Source organism: Abramis brama (genome assembly GCF_963993115.1).
Source record: "Abramis brama genome assembly, chromosome: 13".
NCBI classification, from domain to species: domain Eukaryota; kingdom Metazoa; phylum Chordata; class Actinopteri; order Cypriniformes; family Leuciscidae; genus Abramis; species Abramis brama.
This window is the reverse complement of record NC_139975.1, coordinates 7,175,178-7,200,568: the sequence shown is the minus strand read 5'-3', so window position 1 is coordinate 7,200,568 and position 25,391 is coordinate 7,175,178. Positions and strand designations below refer to the sequence as shown.

Below are 25,391 nucleotides of genomic sequence, written 5' to 3'. Positions count from 1 at the left end.
GCGTTTAGGAGGGTATAGACCTTTTTGGAAAGATAACGGGGTAAAGATTACAATGATGTAGAAAACTACACACAAATTCATGCACCGTTGACCTAATTCAATTGAAATAATGTGTAACTGCTATTAATGAATTGGTGTGTATTCTATCAAACAGCGCTGAATATAGACATGAAGAGATTTCATTTGTTGCCTAATGTAATGGCAGTTTGGGCTATAGAGCTTTAATGTAATGGAAACTAGGGTTTTACTGCGGTTTGTTTCGATCGGATGTTCGGCATTAGAAAGCTTTAAATGGCACCGCCTGAGTCAGAGCTGCTGAAGAAAGCGGTTGAGCTTCACATTTAACTCTGTTAGACTGTTCCTCTGCCAGAGACACGGATTTTCTGTACATGTGTGCTGTTTATATTCCAGCCTGTGTTTGTATGTCTGTCCAGTTGGCTTCATCTGGTAAATGAGTATTAAACTAAGCAGAGCCCCATATATAGCAAAGGCTCTAAATATGAATTTAAAATCACCCTTTAATGAACTTGATATGCAGAAACAACACACTATTGTTCAAAAGTTTGGGATCCTATTCAGCAAGAATTTTATTCAGACATTTGTTCAGCAAGGATGCATTAAACTGATCAAACGGGACAGTAAAGACATTTATAATGTTACGAAGGATTTCTATTTCGATTAAAAGATTTATCTTGTTTTCCTCAAAATATTAAGCAGCAAATCAGAATATTAGGATGATTTCTGAAAGATCATGTGACACTGAAGACTGGAGTAATGATGCTGAAAATTCAGCTTTGCATCACTGGAATAAATTACATTTTAAAAAAAATATATGAAAATGGGAAACTGTTATTTTAAATTGTAATAACATTTCACCAGTTTTCACAGTTTTTGTTGTATTTTTGATCGCAGCCTTGGTGAGACTTCTTTCAAAAATGTGGGGGAAAAAAATCTTACGAACCCCAAACTTTTGAACGGTAGTTTAGTAAACTATTTTTATGCTGATTTTCCAGAAAAAGAGCATCAGACTACAAATGGTTTACGAAGTTACAAAAAATATTGTGATCTTCTGTTTGTTGAGCATTCTGAGCATCACAAAAGAGGTATTGTCTCAACCAATGATGTGAGATTTGGGCAGGACTATTTGTTTGATCGACCAATGAGAGATGGAGGGCGTGTTCTGGAAAGCTGTGTGAAATATTTGGTCATTATTTTGCAGTTCTTTTGGTTCCTCTAGTAGCAGGGAAACTACAAGTTTCAGTTTCAGTCGACACAAATTTAAAAATAGACCCTTTTTCCTTTCTAACAACACATTCTTGATCCTATTATGCCAGATTCCTTTGGCCACATTGCAAATTCTAATCTTTTATCAAAATGTAATAACTTTCTCCACTTTTCTACTCATGGGTCGTTGTGTGTGTGTAACGTGACAAATGAACGAAAGGCTTGAAAGAGAAATCATTTGTTTCTCATAATTTGGCTGCATTATAATGATTTTTTTAAATTTAGAGTATGATCAAAGATTGCATATCTGGATGTGCTCAGGTACTTTGCTATTGAAAATATAGTTTAATTGAACTTCGCTCAAATTAACAAAATGACATGAATAAAGATTAGTTCATTTTGCTGAACAAGATTCAAAGATTCAAGTTAGAAAATGATCCTATCTTCCCATGTTTGGCTGATGCTATTCTGTTATGTAATGCCCTCTTTTCAAAACGCAATTAACATCTAATGGATAAAGTCAATCTTTGTCCATTTGTATTCACTGAATATCCTGTTGTATGTAACATTACAGAAGTTAAACGGGTTGGTGAATGCCGTAATGTGCCACTGAACATCTGTCCTGTCCAGCGCTGCTGCCGCCCACCGAGTTTAGGGAAGATTCCCCAGAGCAGCTGTTATAAATCAGAGCAGAATTTAAAATTAGACTCAGACTGACCCTTAAATTCCCCCTCAGTAGGTGAGAGTTTGATCCTTCTGGTCTGTGTTGTACTGTAGTGAGCATGTGAAACATCAGTGGAGCTTGAGGTTTGCTGAGTCAAAGCTAATGCATTCTCTAAGGTCTGCATGTCTGCAGGGCTGATAAAACACGAAGATGACAGCAGATAATGGAGTCTGAATCGCTGTTTAAACTTTTAAGATTTTGCTAGTGCCACCTGACTGCTTCTGTCTTCAGAATGCTTAATGTCACCTAAGCCTATAATGTGCAGTGAGCTGTGGTCTCACTCACTGGCCTGACACATTTGAAAATTCATAAATAAATTTCATATCTCAGTTGTTTCTCCTAGACACACTCAAAAAAATGATTCAAGGCCTTCTTAGGTATGACACATTTAAATTGTGTTCACTTTATTTAAATATATCTGATTAGGAATAATACGTATATATATTTAATAAGTCTAACGTAAAATGTATAAATAGTGTCATCTATGAGATTTCATTTAATTTGGTTAACTCAAATTAATTTGGCTTCGGAGAGCGTCATTTGCGCATGTGCAAGACAAGCTCAGAGAAGAACATGCTCAGAGGGTGTGGCCGCCATTTTATCGTCTGCCGCTGCAAGGACTGCAACGTCGTATTCGTTATTGGTAAGTAAGTATTATCTTGTTTGAGTATTTGTAATAAAGAATTTACCTCACTGTAAGAGGATGTGTAACTTATATCATGATTTTGAGTGAAATAACAGCAGTGAAAGTTATGCAAGGTGAATTGTTTTAAGTTTCCCTTCGATAGCTTAACTTACTCACGCAACGTTTAAATTCTGTGTTAGACCAGTCTAACGATCCCGAATTTGACTGTAACTGTGCAAAATTGGTTCTTAACTTATTGGCTTGCTAGCTGGATTGATATATCCGTCATAAAATGAATTGGAGGCTTGCGATTGTTTCGGCGCCGAGTCTATTTTTAGCTGCGTCACTCACTCACGCTGAATTGGCCACATTGCGTTTTTCTTGATCAAATTTGACCTGCCTAACATGAAAAATAAGACATTTCACCATAAAATCATGAAGTGAGGTGTTCCGTGTTTCACAATCACCATATGACATTAAGCGCTGTGGGGGAAAAAATACAAGACAGGCCTTTTTTGTTCAAAGACCTGTTTGAATAATTAAAACTAGAGGTAACGTACATAAGGTAGAACTTATATCTCAATATTAAGATTACTTTGATCATGTAAACTACCTATTTACAACATCGTAGCTGAGCTGCCCAAGGTAAATCAGAGCAAGTGACAGACGGGTTAGCCTAAGTTACATCAGAACACCTGAAAAATGTGACAGAATGGACGATAGTCGTCTGTTTTTGACAATTGTAGACGATATAGACAATTGTACCAAGTAAACATTTAAAATTATTTTAAAATCAATTTAATTACTTGAGAGAATTGTAATATTAAGGGATTAGTTCACCTCAAAATGAAAATTTCCTGATAATTTACTCACCCTAATGTCATCCAAGATGTTCATGTCTTTCTTTTTTCAGTGGAAAAGAAATTAAGTTTTTTGTGGAAAACATTTCATGATTTTTTTTTTTTTTAGAAAACGAACGACTGATTGTTTCGCTAGATAAGACCCTATTCCTCAGCTGGGATCATGCAGAGCCCTTTGAAGCACTTCAGAGCCCTTAGAAATTGCATTGATTTGGACTTCAACTATTTGGTTACTGTTGAAGTCCATTGTGTGGAGAAAAATCCTGAAATGTTTTCCTCAAAAAACTTAATTTCTTTTCCACTGAAGAAAGAAAGACATGAACATCTTGGATGGCATTGGGGTGAGTAAATTATCAGGAAATTTTCATTTTGAGGTGAACTAATCCTTTAAGTGAAAGAGTTGGGTAAAACAGAACCATGTAAACAAAAAGCATATTTTCATGTGAGTACTGGTTCCCACTCCTAATCAACATCTTCTCTTTCACAGTTTTATGAACATGACCAGGTGAACAGCAACCTCCTATTTATAGTAAGTCATATTCAAATATTCTGATTTAGGCTGCTTGTGTCATTTGTTAAATATGGTATCTTATAATACTTTATTATTCTTCTTTTTAGGATTGTTTCTTTTTTAGTGCAAAGAATGTGTCCATCGAAACTAGCTAGCAGGTATTTGTTTCTGCAGCATTTTAGGCAGACTCATGTGTGCTTTAGGGGCAGTTTTCGCTATCCATGTCCATACACAGATTGCCCATGCACGTTTAGTACATGGAGTAAGCTTCTTAATCACACATACAAAATACATGCTAAACAGGAAACTCCAAAGCCAGAAGAATTAACAACATTCCAGTATCATGTGTGTTCATGCAAGGAGCTAGCAACAGAAAGATTATTTTCAACACATAAATGGACATCTCAGGCATAATGAAACAGTTCAGTGTATGTTTGTAGGATGTGCATTTGAAAGTAATATTTACAGTACATTTAACACCCACAGATACCGGAAACACAATCCACATTCCATAATAGACTTCAAACCCATTGTCGTCAGCCAATGCCCATGATAGAGGTGTTCAAGAATCAATGGCCAGCTCTCTTTCAGCAGAGTGAAGTAAGTAAACATGTTATGTAGTGTTTTATTTTAGTCGTTATTAGGTTCTTTTCGTAGTAAGAAATTGTTTTTTGTTGTTGTTTTTTTCCATTTTGAAGGTGAACGCAGAGTTCATGCAGATCACTACGAAGCCACTGCAATCAATGTTCCTACAGCTGAACCACTTTTCAGATAAACTGATGCAGATCTTCAAGTTAAGGGCAAAAGATCAAAAACGCCCTGGCGATCAGAGACTCTGTTAGTATAAATGCATGCAATGTCTTCTGTTTTGTCTAGTTATTGTACAGCTTTCTGCATTTGGCTAATTTCAGTCTTGATTTTCCCCCTGCTGTAGTGTGACAACATAAACATCAGGAGAGAGTGCACCCTGAAAGGCCTGATGATCTACCTGACTGAAGATCCAGACTCTTTCTTCAAGGAGTATGTGGTAAGTGATTATTATGAATATAACAACAATTCTGTTAGTACTTTTATGTTTTAAAAGAATATATGATTGATTATTATTAAATGCTCAATTTTCATTTTAATTTCACAATAAAATATGTATTAGTGGAATAATCATTTTGTTTTATTCATTTTAATAAAATAATATTTTTAATAGTAATAATTTTGCAGGGGTAATAACTTTGTGTATGCCTTTCATTGTTCATCTGAACACAATAGAATTTGTAGAAGTTTTCAGATGTGTATGTCTATGTCCATAAAATGGAAATAAATGGCAGCCAACAATGTAATAGTAAAAGTGAAAAGTAGCAATGCAATTTGCTGATTACTTTTAAAATATAAAGGGTCAAATTCACCTGGGCTTAACCAAAGTGTTTTGTGTTTTGTCCAGACCACTGAGGATGCAGAAAATGGGGATTTACAAAATCCAAAGAGGAGATTGTACAGCAGACATAGGAGTTGTGATCGAGGGCATTAAGGTTTTGAGGGACCTAGACTGCGTGATCCTGGCATTCATCATGCTGTTCGGTCTCATTTATGCTCTTGATCTTAATTTTCCTGACAACCTCAAGTACACCTTCAAGTTTATCCAGAAAATCCTAATGAACTTGGATGGACATAGGCTGAATGCAAAAATCCAGCAACTTAAAATCAAGCTGTTTGCATGAGATGTGCACTTTTTTTGAGAACACAATGAGAATTATTTGAGAATACATTGTTGTATATTGAGTCATTAACATACTTATGCACGCACACACACCACACATTATTATTATTTTTTAACACTCTTACATGCTTTTTCTTACACACTTTTTGTGTGTATTTCTGTCGTTCTTGTCTTTAGGGATAGTTCACCCAAAAATGAAAATTCTGTCATCATTTACTGATCCCGGGGTTGTTCCAAACCTGTATAAATGTATTTGTTCTGTTGAACACAAAGGAAGATTTGTTAAGGAATATGGGAAACTTAACAGTTCTGGGCCACCATTGACTTTCATAGTTGTTATTTTTTCTTCCTACTATGGAAGTCAATGGTGGCCCAGAACTGTTCAGTTTCCCATATTCTTTAACATATCTTCCTTTGTGTTCAGTAAGAACAAAGACATTTGTACATGTTTGGAAAAAGGCTTTAAAATGCATTTTTCTAAGTACTTTTCACATTAAATAACTATTGCACTATTGAGTTTTAAATAAAAACATCTCGATCAAGATTTGTCTCTTGTCTCTATGGGGTACAAAATAAGGATTTCCTAATTGTTTTTTTTAAATTAAATGTTCTAATTTAAGTTTAAGAAGCATAAAACTTATTTTTAAATGTATCCATTTCATTTAAATTATTTGATCAAAATTGAGTTGGACCAACTCATTTAAGTTGGTCAAAATTGAGTTGGACCAACTCATTTAAGTTGCTCATAATTGAGTTGGACCAACTCATTTAAGTTAGTCAAAATTGAGTTGGACCAACTTAATTACATTTCATTGCATGAATTAGTTTTTTATAAGTTGGGGCTACACATATTTATTGGATGGAAATCCTGCCATCAATTAAATTGAGTTTGTCCAATGAGTCATTTTTTTGAGTGCAGCTTTGAGATTAAAAAGAAAGCAAAATTAGGCTTTTGCTTAAGTCTCTTGCTTCTCAGATTTTTTCTCCTGAGCAAAAGACCCCTGTAATCTCACAGGTCTCTTCTAGAGTTTCAGATTTCAAAATGTACAATTAAAGACTTATATTTATTAAAGTTAAATACTTATATTTATCATCAAATTATTTTAAAGTGCCCCAATTATGCTATTTTAAAGTTTCCTAATGTTGTTTTGGAGTCTCCTACAACAGTTTTACATACATCAAAGGTAAAAAAACTGTTTCATTTTCTCATAAATACATATGCATATCACCACATTTTTCAATGATTCTCAAACGACTCGTCAGAAATCCCTCCTTTCCGCGAACTACTCTGCTCTGATTGGCCAGACGGCTCAGTCTGTTGTGATTGGTCTACCGCGTACAGCGCGCGTGTCGAAAACAAAAACGCCCATTTCCATAACAACGTCAGCTCTGCGTGTCTTGAGGCTTCCTACACCGTAAACTAAACACAGTAACGAACAATGACGGCGACCATATCAATCCGAGCGCGAGTCCGATGATAAAACACTGAAAGAAATACTCATTCAACCCGAACCTCAATCGCAAGGACGACTTGAGCAGGACATTTCTCAGTGATAGGTACATTATGAGATGTTGCAACTGTAATTCCTCACCATCAGCATTAACAAGTGCATGTCCATCAACAAACCGATTATTTTACTTGTACTAATTTATTTACAGAGTATTTTTCTAATATATTGTGGTGAACACGTGGAAACTGCACTGTTATTAATAACAGTGCATACATTAGCCAAGCTCCAAAGTGAATGACTGATGTACTGTAACATAAAAGTTGGTAAAACAAATCTTGCTCCATGCTTAATCTTTCCTCAAAGTAATGAGAAGAACAACAGACAATCTGCATTAATAGACAGTTTTAGGTAATAGTGGCCCACAGCTGATTAGCAGAAGTATTTCAGTAAGACAGTAATAATGTGAGTTAACCAGTTAGCAGGAGACCACCACAATATAAAACTCAAAACTAAGTATTTTGAACACCATCTTTCAAGAGCAAGCGGTTTGCGAATCCTGCATTGAACTCTGAGATTTGAGAAGCTGTCATAAGTAAAATGGGAACAGCAAATGTTTAGGATTATTCTGCTGTAGAATCGTGATAAAGATGAATTTTAACCACTGATTCTTCACATGCTCGTCCTTTGGCAGTGTAAAAAAACTGCCTTTTTTTCTCACATTGTAGAGCACAGCTTCTTCTCGACATGAGGTTGAAGTTTTCCCTGGTGTCTGCGCGCAATATGCTAATGTTTCGTCTTGACGTCACAACGAAATGGCTTATGACTCGTTTGAAAAACGATTCATTTCATTGACTCAGAGTCGACTCTTACTTTTGAAAGACAATAACTTTATATACAGTGCACTTTCAGATTTAAAACTTTGCAGGATGTTTTCATTCACTTAGAGCTGTTACACACTACATGAAAGGTCATTTTCAAAAATCCATAATAGGGCTTCATCCAAAATGATTTATCCACTTTCATTTGTCATGTCCTAACCAGGTGTGACTGACAAGCAATTTGTCTGTCCATAGCCTGGAACATTTGTCTGACAGGAGATATTTACAATGGTGTGATTTTGGATCAATGCCTTCAGTAGGCAGGTCTACACTAAGTGACAACATATAAATAAAAATGAAACAATTTACAGAATGTCATGTCAATTTATTGCATCATGCCTGGTGAAGTGGCAGTTTTATATTCTTACATGAACAATTGTCTCATTTGTTTATATGTAGAAGGTTATTTATAATCATAATGCATTACTGTATTTTCTCAGTAGGTCACTATCCTCTATTATTCAGGGCTCACCTTTATCTGACGTCTCATTGCTCTGCCTTATCTTCCTCTGTAATAGGTGTGAACTTTGGCCCTCTCCCTTGTTCCTGACCCTGACCTTGTGACCCCAGGCTGCCTGGACATCGTGATTGAGGAGGCCACCATGAGTCAGGAGGGGCAGCATGACCCCCTCCGCACAGGCAGCCCACCTCCAGATACACCCCCAGCACCTGAGGGAGAGGAGGATGCTGATGGCTCTAAGGCTAAAGATCTGGAGCCCTGTAATGGAACAAAGGCAGAGGAGACAGAGAAAGACAGAGAAATAGAGAATATCCGAAATACACAGTCGAGGGAAAAGGAGGATGAGACGGTGACATTAGAAGAGGAAGGTAGAAACGGTGAGATTGAGGGCAGCTGCGTGGATCCTGTAACAGAAAACGGTAACGGGGACACCCGTGAAGGTGAAGACACACAGTCTCTGCCGTCTCAAAGCCCAGAAAAGGACTCAGCCAAGCCCCTGTGTTCTCTGAGGTTAGTAAAATAAGAATGACTTTTACATGCACTTTAAAATTTGATTTCAGTCAGACTGAAGCAATAATTCATCTTTAAAAAATGTAATGTCACTTTAGTCCAACTGAAATTGTGCTGGTCTGCATATTCTCCTTAAGACAGAGGTAGTGCATGTACATAACACAGCCATTCAAAATTTGATTCAGCATTGATCAAAAGTGACAGTAAATACTTTTACATTTTTATAAAAGATTTCAGTACAAAAAATGCTGTTCTTTTGAACTTTTTATTGAACAGAGAATCCTGAAAAATATGCATCATGGTTTCCACAAAAATATCAAACTGTTTTCAAAATTAATAATATTTTTTTTTGAGCATCAAATCAGCATATTAGAATGATTTGATGAGTAATGAGTAATAATGCTGTTGCATCACAGGAATAAATTACATTTTTATTCAAATAGAAAATTGTAAAAATAGTTCACAATATTACTGTTTACTTGAACAGACAGATGAAGACTGTAGCTTAATTATAACTGCACTAGTAAACATACTTAATAATGCATATCTGCAACATTTACAGTCAAATGTAGATTGTTGATTTGTAATTCAGTAAATTAGTTTTCCTGTCACTCCATTTCTAATTTCATTTCAACTTCCTGTGTGATGTGCCTTATGTGATTCAAACAAAAGCGCTAAACAAATAAAATTGACTTCCAAAACACATCCTAATGAAAACAATCTGGTTGGATTCTGAACAGACCCCGAAATGATCATTAAAACCCCATGAAAGACAAGACATCCTTTGTTTTACAACAAATTTCACAATGCCAGGCTTATGTCGTACAAAATGTTTTGAATGTGAAACACGTGTATTACAGAGTTTAGCTGTGTGGTTTTTCAGTGTCAGGCTTCACAAATGATGTGGCATGCATGTTACAAAGAGGATGGGGAGATATTTCGGGCACCATCCGTGGCAGGGGAGCTGTCCTGAATGAAGCTCCCCTCTGCTGGGACTCCTCCGCTGCAGTCATGATGAAGAACTGTGACGGTAGCCTGAATAAAGATACTGTAGGAGCATGTACCGCGCATGCCAGCCAGGCTAAGAGCCTTTGTATACCGTATAAAGCCAGACCTCTGTAGCCAGGTGTGTCTGTGTGATTTGATTTTTACCTCTAGGTTTGGGAATGCTTTAACCGGCGTCTTTGTCACTGCAGGTTTGAGAACGGGACCGAAGATGACAGCGAAGGGCAGGAGGACGAGGAGGGGATCCCGGAAGAGTCTTTAGCGCAGGGGAACCTAGATGCCTTCAGCTCCACATTTGAGCTCTCCGTAGAGGAAGCGGATGCTGAGGTAGAGGACGAAGAAGATAAGGAGGAAAGAGAGACTCGAAATCAGGACAGTTTCAGCTCTACGTTTGAGAGCATAGTTGAGCAGGTCGCCAAGACCACGGCTGTGGAGGAGGAAGAGGACGACGGAGAGGACGAGTACGACAGGACGAAAGAGAGCCAGGACGGCTTCAGCTCCACGTTCGAGCGCATCGTCGAGTCTGAGCTTCTGAGAGGCGGGACCTGCTACAGCAGTTTGGATTCTCTGGACGTGCTGTCGCTCACCGACGAGACGGACAGCTGCGTCAGCTTCGAGGCGCCGCTCACCCCTCTCATCCAGCAGAGGGCCCTAATGGGCCCCGAAACTCCAGAACTGGAGCTGGAGACCGTGCAGGAGGGGGCTGAGGGCGAGGCAGATCTGGGGACAGAGACGGCAAGGGATGAAGCCAGCTCTGCAAGTCCACTACGGACCACTATACCAGGAAGCAGGTCGGAAAATGTCTTGAGCCAGCCGGCACAATGGAGCATCCCTAATGGATTCCACATTGAGCTGTCTGGGAATGGAGAGAGTGGAGGAACGATGCCAAACTCTATCAGGTAAGGATGCAACTAAATCTCCTGCTTGGCCTGTCCAGTAGATGGCATGCAGCACTAGTTAATAACCTACTCTCAAACTAGTGAGCAACAAGTTTCATGCTATTTTTCATCTGGAATGCAGTCAAGATCCACAGTCAATGACTGTTTGCTAATTGTTACTCTGATGAGGCATATGTACCGTCAGAACTGCGTAGATATGAGCACCCTAGGCTGAATGGAAAAAATGGGCATCTACCTACATTTTTTGCAAAACTCCAAAAATGTACCAATACAAACTATTCACAGCAGTTTCCAGATTAAATGAACACTGTGGTAGTAAACTACCAACAACGTTTATTCTTTTTCACAGATTATGATTACGGGGCAGATTATCAATTAATAAAGACTTATTTCCTCACGTTTTTTTGCACAATGCTAATACTGTGATCTCAAAACACTTAGGGTCAGATTTACTAACAGCTTGCGCCAGCGCAAACCCTCTTTTGGCTACTATCAGAATTTACTAAAGACACACAGTGAAAAATTAACGCTGAAAAGTCGTGGACAGTTATTTTTTGTGGCTGACCTTTGTAGGAGTTTCCCTTTCAGATGTAAAATTTATGGGAAAATAAATCATGCAAGTTGATTTACTAAGGTTTGCACTAGTACATTTTCTGGTTTTTGCCACCCCAAAAAAGCATTTCTTAAACCAGACGCTGATTTGCCCTGCTCTTGGTAGATTGCGTTGGTCATTATGGAATGGACTCCCATCTGCACTTTTTTGGAATTGCGCTCTCATGCTAATTTGCCCCGTTTAGTAAATCTGGCCCTTAGTGCATGATTTGTTAAACTAATACATTTTGACATCGCGTAACCAGCTCCATATGTTTGGCTTTTCTGATGTAGTAAACTTGCTCAGTTGCCCATAAAGAGCTTAGAAACCCGTGAAATGCAGTTTACGATAAAAGAGCAAGCTAAAATGGCATAGTTACTTCAGCAAATGCAATTTTATGTCACATTTTCTTATGTTCTTATTTGTTAGGTTTAGTGTAGGGTTAGTGTAGGCAGTAAGTTGTTTTCAAACGCAACAGAGCATACATATTTTGACGCCACTCACTATAAATTTAATTTCCAAACTGCCGCGATACGTACAACAACCAACATAATAAAATATTGACAATTCACTCCAGATACATCTGTTTCAGATAAAACTTTTGAAAGTGTGGTGAAATGTGCAAGCAGCATCGTAATATCATATTGCAGAAATGTCGTCATCATAGGCACATTTTTCCAATGAGCCATTTAGAAGGGTAGCCTATCATGTCTGTTTTGAAGAGAGTATCACACTGCGACCCAGCCGACTGGAAACTTCTTTATATTTCACGGATCTGAGCCAGTATCCAAGAGGAAAGATTTCCACCTCTGGGAGCCAGTGAAGGATTGTCTAATATAGCTGCCGTCTCTCTCTCTCCCTCTCTCTCTGCATCCATCTGGACTGGACGCAGCAGCAGATGTTGTCGTTTTTTTTTTCTCCCCAGTTTTAAATGACTAGCAGCTTCCTGCCCCCCAGTCTGCCTGAATGAGGCATTGTTTTTAAGGAGTGACATCATCGCCTTTGGCTTTCCTCTTTCACGACGGGAGCCTTGCTCTAGTTTTCAGTCACACTGTGCTTTTTCCAAGTGCCACTTGGCAACACGTCAATTTGAGTCCTTCTGTATCAATGCAGTTGGTTTTTGTTCACTGACAGGGTCAAAAGCTACATTTGATGTAGCTTTCGTGTCCAGTTGACCTCTATATTGCACTCTATTCATTAAACCCTCTCTTAGCATTAGCGGCTAACTTTATTAGCCTGTGGTCTACCAAAGACTGGTAACGCTACACTAGCCCCATGTGTTCTGCATTAGCAGTTCTTTGGAGTTGCATAGTGCTTAAATGTGGTTGATAAACTCATCGCAGCGAATGAGTGCTGTTGTCTACAACAGCTAACAGAAGGAAAATAACATATGCTGGTAATTAGCTAATACACAAAGCCTCATGAGCATAATGCTAGCTAGCTTAAAGCACTGTCTGTTTTGATGATTAGTTCACATTATTTGAATTGAGGTAGCTAAAAGTATGCAGAATTGCAATTCAAATTTGAAATATAATTAATTGAAAATCAAAGAATTTTATATAACTCAAAGTAAATCAAGCAAACAAACAAACTGAATGGTGACTGGAAAAAAACCCTGAAAGGGATGAAATATGTGAACTTTTGAAACAGTAAGTTGGTGTTCTTATTTAAATAGACAATAGCATTTAGCTTGCTGATTTACTGATTGCCATTGCTATTTAAAGGGAGGGGACATTCAAGAGAGCATTTTATTGGACAAAAAAATGGCAAGATTGATCAATATCTGTATCTAGCATTTCAGGCCTCACTACCGTGACCATAGTCTCGGCCTCAGACGTCCTGCCCATGGACTGTTGGCTAAATGTCTAATGCATAAGGCACACAAAATGGAAAACACTTCAGGAGTTTCAAAGTCGTCACTGATTGGTTGAATTCTACAGGATTTCCATGAGACGTTTGTGTCGTATTCTTTAATGGTCTGCCTGGTTTAGGTCTGAGACAATGAGCACGTATTAGGATCAAATAAACGCTGAATTTTCAAAAGTATGTGAAGTTTGCGCCGCCATTGTTACCGTAAACTTACACAACGTTCTTGAATTAATAATTTATTAGATGCACACCGGTCTGGTATTGTAGGGACATTGACTTTACATTTTCACACCCCTACCCTAAACATGACACAGAACAAAACTAGTGATTGGTTGCTTTACATGTCGGTCAGACGGCCTCTGGGTGGTCTTTGGCTGCTATGGAGTCCAGACTTTCTGCCATCAGTCTACACGAGACTACCGTGACCATAACCACCATAGACATTAAAGGGCACATGTCCACCTTAATATTCAGATTAGCAGTCAACTGATTTTTCAACTGAGTTTTCAATTCTTAAATAATTTTATTCAGCCCTTCTAATCCTGAATATGTACAGATGATTAAAACTCGTTGTTGACTAAAAGCCGTAAAACTTTGAATTTGATATAGTCTTTAAACTATATTCATGTTAGATTAGTATTTTTTTTCATGAAAAACCCTGTTTGCCCCTAAAACTAGGATAATGCTTAGAGTGCACTGGAGAGGAAATGCAAGTGAGTCCACAAATCCTTCAGTTTGTGTTTTTCACCCATTTGGTGACATACGCACAGAAACAATCGAGTCCCGACCCTGCCTCTTTCACCACCCCCACGCCTTTCTAAAGCTCATTTATTACTTCTTTATCAGACACTCATAATCTCCTTCTTTATCTTTCGCTGTCACACATACACACATACACACACACACACACACACACAAACAAACTTCCTGTCTGGTTCCGCTCCATCCTGGTTGTGTGTGTAGGAGCAGCGGGTGAGTGCTGTCTAGCTGATGATTATCCCTACAGGATGCAGGAGAGCTGCACACACACACACACACACAAAATCTCTCTCTCTCTCTCTCTCTCTCTCTCTCTCTCTCACATTGCACAAACACACACACTCTTGCATACTTTCATACAACAAAGAGAAAGGATTACTGTTGAAATCCTTTGTTTTTCTCCAACCGCACAGCCCTTTTCTTTAGGTATTCTGCTTGTGTGAAATCAATATTATTTACTCAATTACTCTTGCAGGTATTGACCATTCCTTGATAATTTCGTTTGTACTCTGACTGTTATACACTTTCTGAAATTTGCCTTTAGCCAGCATGAAATATAGATCTGCTATTGTTGAAATATCAAGCTAAGTTGTAATCCATACACTGCAAAAATCGCTTTCTTAATCACTAACTTTGTCTTGTTTTCCAGTATCTAAACACCCAAACAGGAAAAAATTACCTAAGAAGTGAAAGTGCATAAGATATTTATTTATTTATTTATTAATGTAACAAATTAAGACTTATTCATCCACACACACACACACTCACCAGCCACTTTATTACACCTCTTCAACTGCTCGCAAATTTAATCAGCCAATCACATGGCAGCACCTCAGTACATTTAGGCATTTAGACATGGTCAAGACGATCCGCTGAAGTTCAAACTGAGCATCAGAATCGGGACGAAAGGTGATATAAGTGACTTTGAAAGTGGCATGGTTGTTGATGCCAGATGGGCTGGTATGAGTATTTCAGAAACTGCTGATCCACTGGGATTTTCACGCGTAACCATCTCTAGGGTTTACAGAGAATGGTCCGAAAAAGAGAAAAATATCCGGAGAGCGACAGTTCTGTGGGTGAAAATGCATGTGTAGCTGAAAATGCAAAATGTTCAGCTGATAGATTGGCAACAGTAACTCAAATAACCACTCGTTACAACCGAGGTCTGCAGAAGAGCATCTCTGAACGCTCAACATGTCAAACCTTGAAGCAGATGAACAACAGCAGCAGAAGAACACACACGGGCTCACCAAAACTGGACAATAGATGATTGGAAAAACATTGCCTGGTCTGTTGAGCGTGGTTTCTGCTGTGACATTCAGATGGCAGGGTCAGAATTTGGCGTAAACAACATGAATGGATGGATTCATCCTGCCTTGTATCAACGGTTCAGGCTGCTGGTGGTGTAATGGTGTGGAGATATTTTCTTGGCACACTTTGAGGCCCTTAGTACCAATTGAGCATCATTTAAACACCAGTATTGTTGCTGACCATGTCCATCCCTTTATGATCACAGCGTACGCATCTTCTGATGTCTACATCCAGCAGGGGGACCATGTCACAAAGCTCAAATCATCTTAAACTGGTTTCTTGAACATTACAATGACTTCACTAAACTCAAATGGCCTCCACAGTCACAGATCTCAGTCCGAGCAGCTTTGGGATGTGGTGGAACGGGAGATTCACATCATGGTTGTGCAGCCGACAAATCTGCAACTGATGCTATCATGACAATATGGACCAAAATCTCTGAGGAATGTTTCCATCACCTTGTTGAATATATGCCAGTAAGAATCCAACCCAGTACTAGCAAGGTATACCCAATAAAGTGGCTGGTGAGTGTATATATTAATGGACAAAATGTACTTTTAATCTGCAAAATTTGTCATGTTTTATAATATATTTTAAAATTATGTTATAAAAATTATTTTTAACTTGTCTTACAGTCAACATGAAATCAAAATGGACCCTGTTTATTTGTTAATGCATGTTCCTGGTCTTATTCGGCACAATTTATTGGTGCAAATTATTTCAAATAAAAAATATTTGTCTTCATAACACTGTATCGAAATGCAATAATGGTCCTCCTTTGGAACGAATTGGGCTAAGTAAGGTGTGTTGCGGTTTCATGTTGACCTAAAGTATAAACCTCAATAAATGAATTATTATATTCCTTATTTCCATTTTATTTATTTTGCTTTGTAGGTAGTAGGCAGCAATCTTTTCAATAATCATTGACCATTTCAGCATTAGCAGAATATAAATCTATTACTTCTCTCAGCTGCAAACTTTATGGAGCATAAGTCATAAAACCTCTGCGGGTCAGATAGCTTGCGAGCTAGGAAAGAGCTGGCTAGAGCAGAAAGCCTCTTCAGCTCCACGTGTAGACCTGCTAGCAGAACTGCAAAGCTCCCGGAGCACAGATGAGTTGAGATGAAACTGAGCTGACTGTGAGACTCTGCTGAGCTATTAGAAGTGCAGAAGTAAAGCTCATCCGTAGAGAGAATAATCTCTTGTGCCGTGGAGACATCAGCAACGGATGATAGGGAGAGAGAGAAAATGTTATTACTAAGGATGTGTGTGTATGTGTGTCCACACATATGCGTGTCAGAATAAATCATGAGGGGTCTTTGTCATTCGCACTGTGCCATGCTGTTAAATCCTCGCAGGTCTGTCTCACAGAGAAGTCTGTCTTTACTGGGTTTAAACCCAGTCTATATTTAGCTTCATCATGTCTCTGTCTGACACTTCAGTACTGCTGTGAGTTGCTCAGCAGCTTAAAGTGACTGCAAGAATGGAGAAGAAATGTATAAAGGAATAGATCAGACAAATATAAAAATGTCATCATTTATCACTCTCTTGTTGTTCCATACGACGTCCCTAGAAGACTTACTTTCTTCTGTGCAGCACAAAAGGTGTTTTTTTTAAAATAATATCCTTCTATTAATTATAATGAGAGAAAATGAGGACTGGGGCTGTCAAGCTTTAAAAAAAGACACATGGCTCCACACATTTATAAATGTACTACAGCAGATGTCTTGATTTCCAGTGCATTACTTAAATTTTAGTCTTTTTCTTACACAAAACTATCGTATGGCTTCTGAAGGCTCTTGCACAAGTCATATGAATGACTTTTATGATATGCTTTTTTGTCGTTTTGGAGCTTTTAAGTGCCCTGGGAAGGATTATGAATGCTATAGTAAATTGTAGTTTAGATCAGGGGTATTCCAGTGAGCTTTCAATAGGTCCAGTCTCTTCATTTCCTTCCCATTAAAGTCAGAGGAATCGTGATCATAACTGTTTCAGATGCCATTATGTTTGGCTATGAAATGGAAAAAAGCCATGTGCATGTCATGAATATTTATTGTTCTTTTTCAAGTTGGCAGCCATAATACCTTGTGACGGGAAGAAATAATAAATCCTATAGTCTAAACAGTCGGTGTTGTTATTGCCAAGTAAAATGAAAACTATTAAAAATCATTTTCAGTAGTTGAAATAAAGCTAAAATCAAATATAAATATTAGATTAAGAAAACTTAAATAAGAATTAGACGTTTTGAAATAAAAATGAATGTAAGCTATATAGAAAATAGTAAAAATGGCAAATGCACATAACAAAATTACTAAAACTTAAACAAAAATTAAAACAAAAAATGACTATAAAGCGAATTAAAAATTGTAATAAATAATTATTAGTGCTATGAAGTCGAGGAATCGTGATTAATCGCACCTAACATAAAAGTTTATAAGTGTGTGCGTGCGCGCACGCGTGTATGTGTGTGTGTGTGTGTGTGTGTGTGTGTGTGTGTGTGTGTGTTGTGTGTGATAAAAGAGCCAGAAATATTTGCATATACCACCAAATTTCAAAAGGTGAGGTAAGATAAGTAGCCTTGTGTGTGTGTGATAAAAGAGAGCCAGAAATATTTGCATATACCGCCAAGTTTCAAAAGGTGAGGTAAGATAAGTAGCCTAAGTGATCCAAAAATGTATAGAAATTAAAATGCATTTAGTTTACTCATAGAAAGCTATTTAGGTTAAAAGGTACCGAGAAATAAAGAGTGAAGATTCTGAATCGGGAGCTAATATGTGCCCTTTAGTTATCAAGTTTAGAGAGACGGAGTGAACGAGAGAAGGATGATTATTAGTTTTGATGGTGGCCCGGCGTCAGCTGTGATGATCATTGTAAACAATTATGATGGTCATTCAGCTGAATGATCTGATGTTTGTTGATGAGGGGACAAACATGTTGTGACTGCAGGTTACTGAAGCATGCCAATACCACAGATAGCAGACTACACTCACACACACTAACAAGGCCCTTTACTGTCTCATACATCAGCGCTTGGCCTCACATCCTGATCTTCAAGAGATAACTGCAAATTTGAAAAGATAAAAAGGGTTACGGATGGAGGAGCATTTTGTCATAAAGTGGTCTGTGTGTGAGTGTGTTGGACGTTATCTGTATCCATTCTGCCAGTCTGAATGTTAGTCACTGCTTTATGGAAATGTTGTTGCACATTGCATGATCCAGTTTGTTGTGATCTGTGTGCTTTGGTATGTTTTTGACTTGGAATAATTTATATTTTTCATGTGTTTAAGTTAGTCTCTGGAGTACATTCATAATTTAGTTTCCAAGTAAACTAACAGGGATCTCTCAGCATGCCAAACTGCTTTAAAATGTATTTTTCAAAACTGTTTTTAAAGTTTATGAGTTATTTAGCTACCATTTGAGTATAGCCTACTTGTTTTTTAGTCAGTGTAGTAACAAATCGCAAATTTTGAAAAAACGATTTGCTTCTGACTAGTAGGCCTATTTATTTGTTATAAGTTGCAAATAGTTTTGAACTTCTACTAGTCAGATTTCTGTAACAAAGTTGCCATTTTAATTGATCATTATAAGCCATGCAGTCAAATGAAGAATAATATTGTTCCGAGTATATGGCTGCTATAACTGTTGTAATATTTCTTGTATGAAACTATTTGTTATTATTATTATTATTTTATTCGTTTTTGTTGCTTTTTGTTATGTTTTGAAGAATACATGTTAACATTTTGCCATCAGTGAGCGTGAGGGATGAAGAGAGGCAGAACTCTAATAATAGACGCGCTCGCGTTCGCGGCCTGGTGCTCCCGGGCTCGGGTCCAGATCACTACTTCAGCATCGGAAATATGGAAATGTGGCTCGGGCAGGACTCATTGAGTAATTCAATCCATCCAGAGCGACTCTCTCCGCCCCCTTCCCTTGTGTCCGACTTTGAGGAACTTCACACTGGGAAGCCGTTTACGCCGGAGCCAAACGCGCACGCAGATTCACTTTGAATTAGTCGCGTCAAAACCTTTATTTATCGAAGAATAAAAACGGCATGCGGCGACCCACGTCTCCAGAACGCCCCTTTTAGCAGCAGCTGCGTCGAAATCTTTTTCCATTTGGGAAAAACCTGATTACTCAATGCGCAAAGCGCCCGAAGGCGAATGGAGTTGAAGGGATTTTTCTCGCTCCGCGCGGGATTGATGCCTGATCTCCAGTGAAAGATGTGGAAAGATGAATATGAGGTGCATTTCGACTTTCTTCTGGGACTTCTGTAAGTTCTTCTCTAGCTTTTGTTACTTCTACATAGCGGATTTCACTGTAAAAGACCTGCAACAGACTTATGAACGTCCTCTTAACTTCTGTCATGAAGTGGAAGTTGTATTCTTCTTGGTCTGATAAATGAGTATTTATTGACGGTAGCCTACTGAAGTTAAAGTCCTGGGCTTTTCTTTAATTATGTAATCTATATAGGCCTACACAGAGACTTTGGGACTGTGTTTGGACTTTATACAGTTTTCTGGTTTGGGACATCTTGCCCTTTGGTCTTTTGTGGATACATCTGATGGTTGTTTTTTCTCTGGCTATATGGCACACTTGCAATATATTTGGTGACCGGGGGACTAGTTGTTACATATTTTTACTCGGTATTTAGTCAGTATTTCTCAGTGTAGGTTTTTTTTTAAGTCAGTTTTCCATTTTCACCAACATCTCAACAATTATTGTCCAGGAAAAAAGAACAGTTCATTTAACATGTTGACTTTTTGTGACAAGATGCCTCACTTGTGGGACCTGCCATTAGCCTATATTAGAGGTTTTTCAACAACAATGGTAAAACAATTGCTAAAAATTAGGATTTGACCATACAAATTGACCTACATCAGTATTGTTTTGGTAAAAAAATATTATAATGAATAATTTGCTTAACATTTCAACTTGTAAAACCTGTAACAACTTGTCAGAATAAAAATGTGATGACCTGCCTTAACCTGCGATTTATGGGACAGACATTTTGTACATGCCTTTATTATAGTTGAGTCTGTCTGAATGTATGCCAGTGTGGTTTTATTGTACACTTGTACAACTTATGTAAAAATATGATGATATTGGACTTTTAGTTTATAGAGGAAAGAACTGACACATAGTATTGCAATTTAAAGCAGTTTTGAGCTAGATATTTGATGCCGACAAACAAAACCACTGATAATAAAAAGCATTCCCTGTGTGACAACAACTAGTCCCGGTCTCCCCCAAACGTAGATATTAAACTCTCATCTCCTTCATCATCTAATGGTTTTCGATAAATACATAGCCTGAGGGTCCTTATAGTGTGAGAGATTGTTTGGTAACCTAAATCCCTTTGTAACCAAAATGTTTTCATTGTACGTTCTGATGAGTGATGCATTTCTGTCCAAACATGCTGGTTTAATGTATTTCAGTTAGAGAACACATATAAAGGGCAATTTGTGTTTTTGGCTGACTGACAAGGAGGCAGCAACTCCTTCACACCTCACTCTGGTCGTCCAACACACCTTCTCCGGCGCATCAGAGCGGGTAGAGAGAGAGAGACGCTGGCATGTGAGTCATAGACAAGCAGTCTCATGTTTAATCTCCTGCCTGGCTCAGCAGCCACACAGGTCCATACAGAGACACGGCTGCTGGGTTCCTGTAGGATCACTGTATATCAGTGCTGCCACATTAAGCCCTGCCATGGTCACTTATAATGTGTAGAGCTGGTGTTAGCAGGGCATCAGGCTGTCATTTATTTTTAACTAGCGAAATGTGGAAGTTCTTTGTAGTGTCTAGGAATTGAAAAACCCTTACAGAATGCTCTGGTGGTACACTGATGAAATCGGATGAAATGTTGTGGTACTTTGATATATTCCGTCTTAGCCACCAATGTCACATATACACTGGTACTTAATCATTACCATTTTCCAACCATTTCCAAGTATTTTTTTTTTAATTAAAAGTAAATTATTTACTTAAATGTCATACAAACATTTATTTTCATGTTAGCTATGATAGCTCATCTGCCCCTGTAATCTTATACGTCATTGGCAATACTTAAGTTCTTTTAAAAAATCAATAATTCTATAACTGTGCAATCTATCATTATTATTGATCACAGCGGTCCTGTGGCAGATGGAGACGTATTGCTTTCCGATGGGGTTTGTTCAGCCATTATGTACACAGGACTAAAATACAAACGGCCAGCTGTTTTGACACCTGATTGCTGAAAGTGTATGTCAGGAGCGTTGAAGCAGTCATGAGAGTCTGCCGATTTAATTCACACCTGTCTCTGAGCAGACGCCGGTGCTCACATACAGTAGGTGTGAGTCATATTTGTGATGATTCAGTTAGTGTTTTGACTCACAGGAAGAGGGAAGGAGACGATTGTAAAACCTGAACTCAGATGATCTTTCCTCATATCTTCATACTTTACTGATGGATAAATTTAACAGCACAGATCAATCAATCATGTGATCAATAATTTAGCAGATACCATGTGTGTACACTTAAAAAGAAAGGTTCCAAAAGGAGGTTTTTGCAGTGATGCCATTAAAGAACCATTTTTGGTTCTTTAAAGAACCTTCCAGTTAACAGATCTTAAAAGAAACCTTTTTATTCTTATGGAGAACATTCTAAAGAACCCTTTTTCCACTGAAAAGAATCTTTTGTGCACTGAAAAGGTTACATAGATTTTAAAGGTTCTTCATGGAACCATTTATGCAATAAAGAGCCTTTCTTTTTTAAGAGTGTACCCCCAGCCATTTCTTATTCTTCCGTGTTTTTAAGCCCATTTCTCAAAACTTACCAGTAACTATTTGTTTTATTTACTAGTATGATTTTTAGTGTACTAAGATTTTCCACTAAATGATCAATTATCTTTTTTATTGGGGGATGTTTTTTTGAATGGGGATGATGGTGGAGCATTTGAAGCAGGAAAGGAGCTGTGCGAAGTCCCTTTCTGCTTCAAACGCTCAACCATGATCCCCATCCCAAAAAAACCCAAATCACTGGACTTAATGACTACAGACCTGTCGCTCTCACATCTGTGGTCATGAAGTCATTTGAAAGACTGGTGTTGGTCTCCCTGAAGGACATCACAGGACCCCCTGCAGTTTGCTTATCGAGCAGTTTCTGTAAGTTCTTCTATAGCTTTTGTTGCTTCTACATAGCGGATTTCACTTTAAAAGACCTGCAACAGGCTTGAACAGTTCAGTGGATGATGCGGTCAACATGGGACAAATGAAAACCAGGGACTTATGCAATCCTTTTTGTGGACTTCAGCTCGGCCTTCAACACCATCATCCCAGCACGTCATCCCAGGGATGTGTGCTCTCCCCACTGCTCTTCTCCACGTACATGAACAACTGCACTACAAAAGACCCTTCTGTCAAACTCCTGAAGTTTGCAGACGACAGTCCACACTGACCACAGTCATCGGCCTCATACACAATAGTGAAGAGTCTGCATATAGGCAAGAGGTTGAACAGCTGGCTGTCTGGTGCATTCATAACATGGAGCTGAACACACTCAAAACAGTGGAGATGACTGTGGACTTTAAGGAAAAAAGGCCCAGCAGAGGTTGAACTTGCTTCGCCAGCTGAAGGTGCACAGGTGCTGCTGATGCAGTTCTACTCTGAAGTCATTAAGTCTGTCCTCTGCACATCCATTACTGTCTCGTTTGGCTTAGCTGCAAAATCAGACATCAGATGGACGGTTCGGACTGCTGAGAGGATTACTGGTGCTCCCCTGCTCACCCTCCAAGAACTGTATACATCCAGGGAGAGGAAAAGGGCTCAGAAATTCATTCGGGATCCCTCGCAGATCCAAGTCACTTTCTCTTTGAACTGCTCCAGACCTGGTTAATTCGGCCGTACTGAAATGCCTTTGTGGTCTCTGAATGAAATCAGGAATCAGTTATCACTCTAAACTACTGCTCATGATGTAGTGCGCCTGTTACTTTATTCCTCACCTAGAATTACAGTACTTACCCTGTGCAACCCTGCCTGCGTGACTGTTCGCTCTGTGCTATGTGAGATTTGTCGGGGCTTTTTTTCTAGGGCATTGTGGGTAATGCTGATGAAGGGGCCATCTGCTTGGGAGGGACACAAATTACACCCTCTTTCTCTCTCCCGGAACACCGGGTTCTGCTGGCGCCATGGCAACCAACACATTAACGTTCCTTATCGAGTTTGGAGCTAATGCAATTGTGCTAATTAAATTATGCAAAAAATATTTGACTCGTCCACAATGAAAATGACAGCCATAATTTATTCAGAAGGCAGTGGACAGACACGCATCGAGCAAACTGCTGTCCAGTAAGCATACGCCATCTGTATTTGCAGTATGTTTCTCTTCATGTCTGCTATCAGAGTGATGATGCAATCATTTTTTTGCACTATTCAAAAGTTTAGGGGCTCACCAAGCATGCATTTATTTGATCGAGTCAGTAAAACTGTAATATGGTGAAATATTATTACAATTCAAAGTATGTTTTCTATTTTAACAAATTTTAAAATGTATTCCTAAGATGGCAAAGCTGAATGTTTTTAGCATCATTACTCCAGTCTTCAGTGTTACATGATCTTTCAGAAATAAATCTAATATGCTGATTTGCTGCTCAAGAAATATTTCTGATTATCATCAGTGTTGATATTTTTGTGGAAATCATAATTGTTTTATAAGGTTCAGTTTTCAAAAAGAAGAGCATTTATTTGAAATAGAAATCTTTTTTAACATAAATGACTTTACTGACACATTTGATAGATTGAATGTGTCCTTTCTGAATAAATTATTAATTTCTTTAGATTGTGTATTTTAGCCACAATGGTCGACTAGTCATTTTTTGTTCTTTAAGCGAGCAGCGTTTGCATTTTAAAACACACTCAGAGACATTGTGCATTTAAGTTCATCCCCTTTAAAGCGCTGCCACTACCACCACACACATTTTGCAAGTCTTTTGCCCGGTCGTGTCTCTATTTTTTTTAAGTCAAAGTGTCAAGTTATAAATAACCCAGCTTTTAAAAGTCTCAGGATGAATTCTGTTCCATTATGTTGCGCAGAGTCTAGATATTTTTAACCAGAAAAATGCATGTTATATAAATGTCCCATAAGAAACACGTCCGATCAGGGTCTGGTGAACCCAAAAGCCTAAATTATAGTTTTTATTCCAGCAACCCAATGAAAATACGCAGTTTTGCACATCCCCTATACGTTTATGATTACAATGAAACCCCATAATGCACATTTGCTTATGCACATTGAGCTGTGTACCATAACCAGACAGAAGTTCATAAATAAATCATATGTAAAGCTTGGCGTCTGTCACTTCAGTAATGGCTTGCCTGGCTCACTCAGGTCCTGTCATCTCTGGGGGACAGCAGCCGACGCGAAAACTCCTCATCCCAAATTACAGATTCATTTAAAGAATATCCTAATGAGCCATTGCCTCAGTTGCAGTAATTGTACACATCAAGATTTTAATTAGTTGAATTAGATGTGCTGTTTCTCGGCTGGAAAAAAAGATTGTGTTTCTCTCAAGATGCTCTTTGCTACCCATGAGCTAAATGCTAATTCAGTGGCATGAATTGCAGGAGGATTGTAATGGGCTTGGATTAGGTTCTTACTTCAATAGCATAAATTTGAACACTAATGTACACGTGTATGATGCTTTTTGTATTTGAGGATTAGATCATCTCTTTTAGGATTTAGGATAAACACTAGTGTAACAAATCTGATGGACAAAAAGCAGATCAAAACCAATATGGTCCACTATCTCATCAGCTCAACCAAGATGGTCTGGCATGTTGACCTTGGTCTAAACAGCTAGTCAATTAACCATTTAAAGCATCTTGGACCAGCTAATGACCTAATATATACACACAGATGAGCCAAAACATTATGACCTGCCTAATATGCTGTTTGTCCACTGACCAGCCGAGGCATGGACTCTACAAGAGCCCTGAAGGTGTCCAGTGGTTTCTGGCACTAAGTTGT

At 38.4% G+C, this 25,391-nt stretch overlaps 1 protein-coding gene and 1 long non-coding RNA gene across 5 annotated transcripts in view; both read left to right on the top strand.

Moving 5' to 3' along the window:
* psd2 (pleckstrin and Sec7 domain containing 2) overlaps positions 1–25,391 on the top strand; it is a 59,476-nt gene that overhangs the window by 13,592 nt on the left and 20,493 nt on the right. For all 4 annotated transcript variants that reach the window (XM_084133945.1, XM_084133948.1, XM_084133946.1 and 1 more), the window contains 2 exons: positions 8,503–8,954; positions 10,151–10,858. In XM_084133945.1, the coding sequence (XP_083990071.1) occupies positions 8,587–8,954; positions 10,151–10,858 (1,076 nt within the window). In that variant the 5' untranslated portion in view covers positions 8,503–8,586. The remainder of the gene's footprint in view (positions 1–8,502; positions 8,955–10,150; positions 10,859–25,391) is intronic.
* Positions 2,556–5,915, top strand: LOC311095248. The gene is made up of 7 exons (XR_014608803.1): positions 2,556–2,591; positions 3,921–3,962; positions 4,052–4,102; positions 4,431–4,544; positions 4,643–4,781; positions 4,879–4,971; positions 5,380–5,915. It is a non-coding gene; the product is annotated as an uncharacterized lncRNA (long non-coding RNA).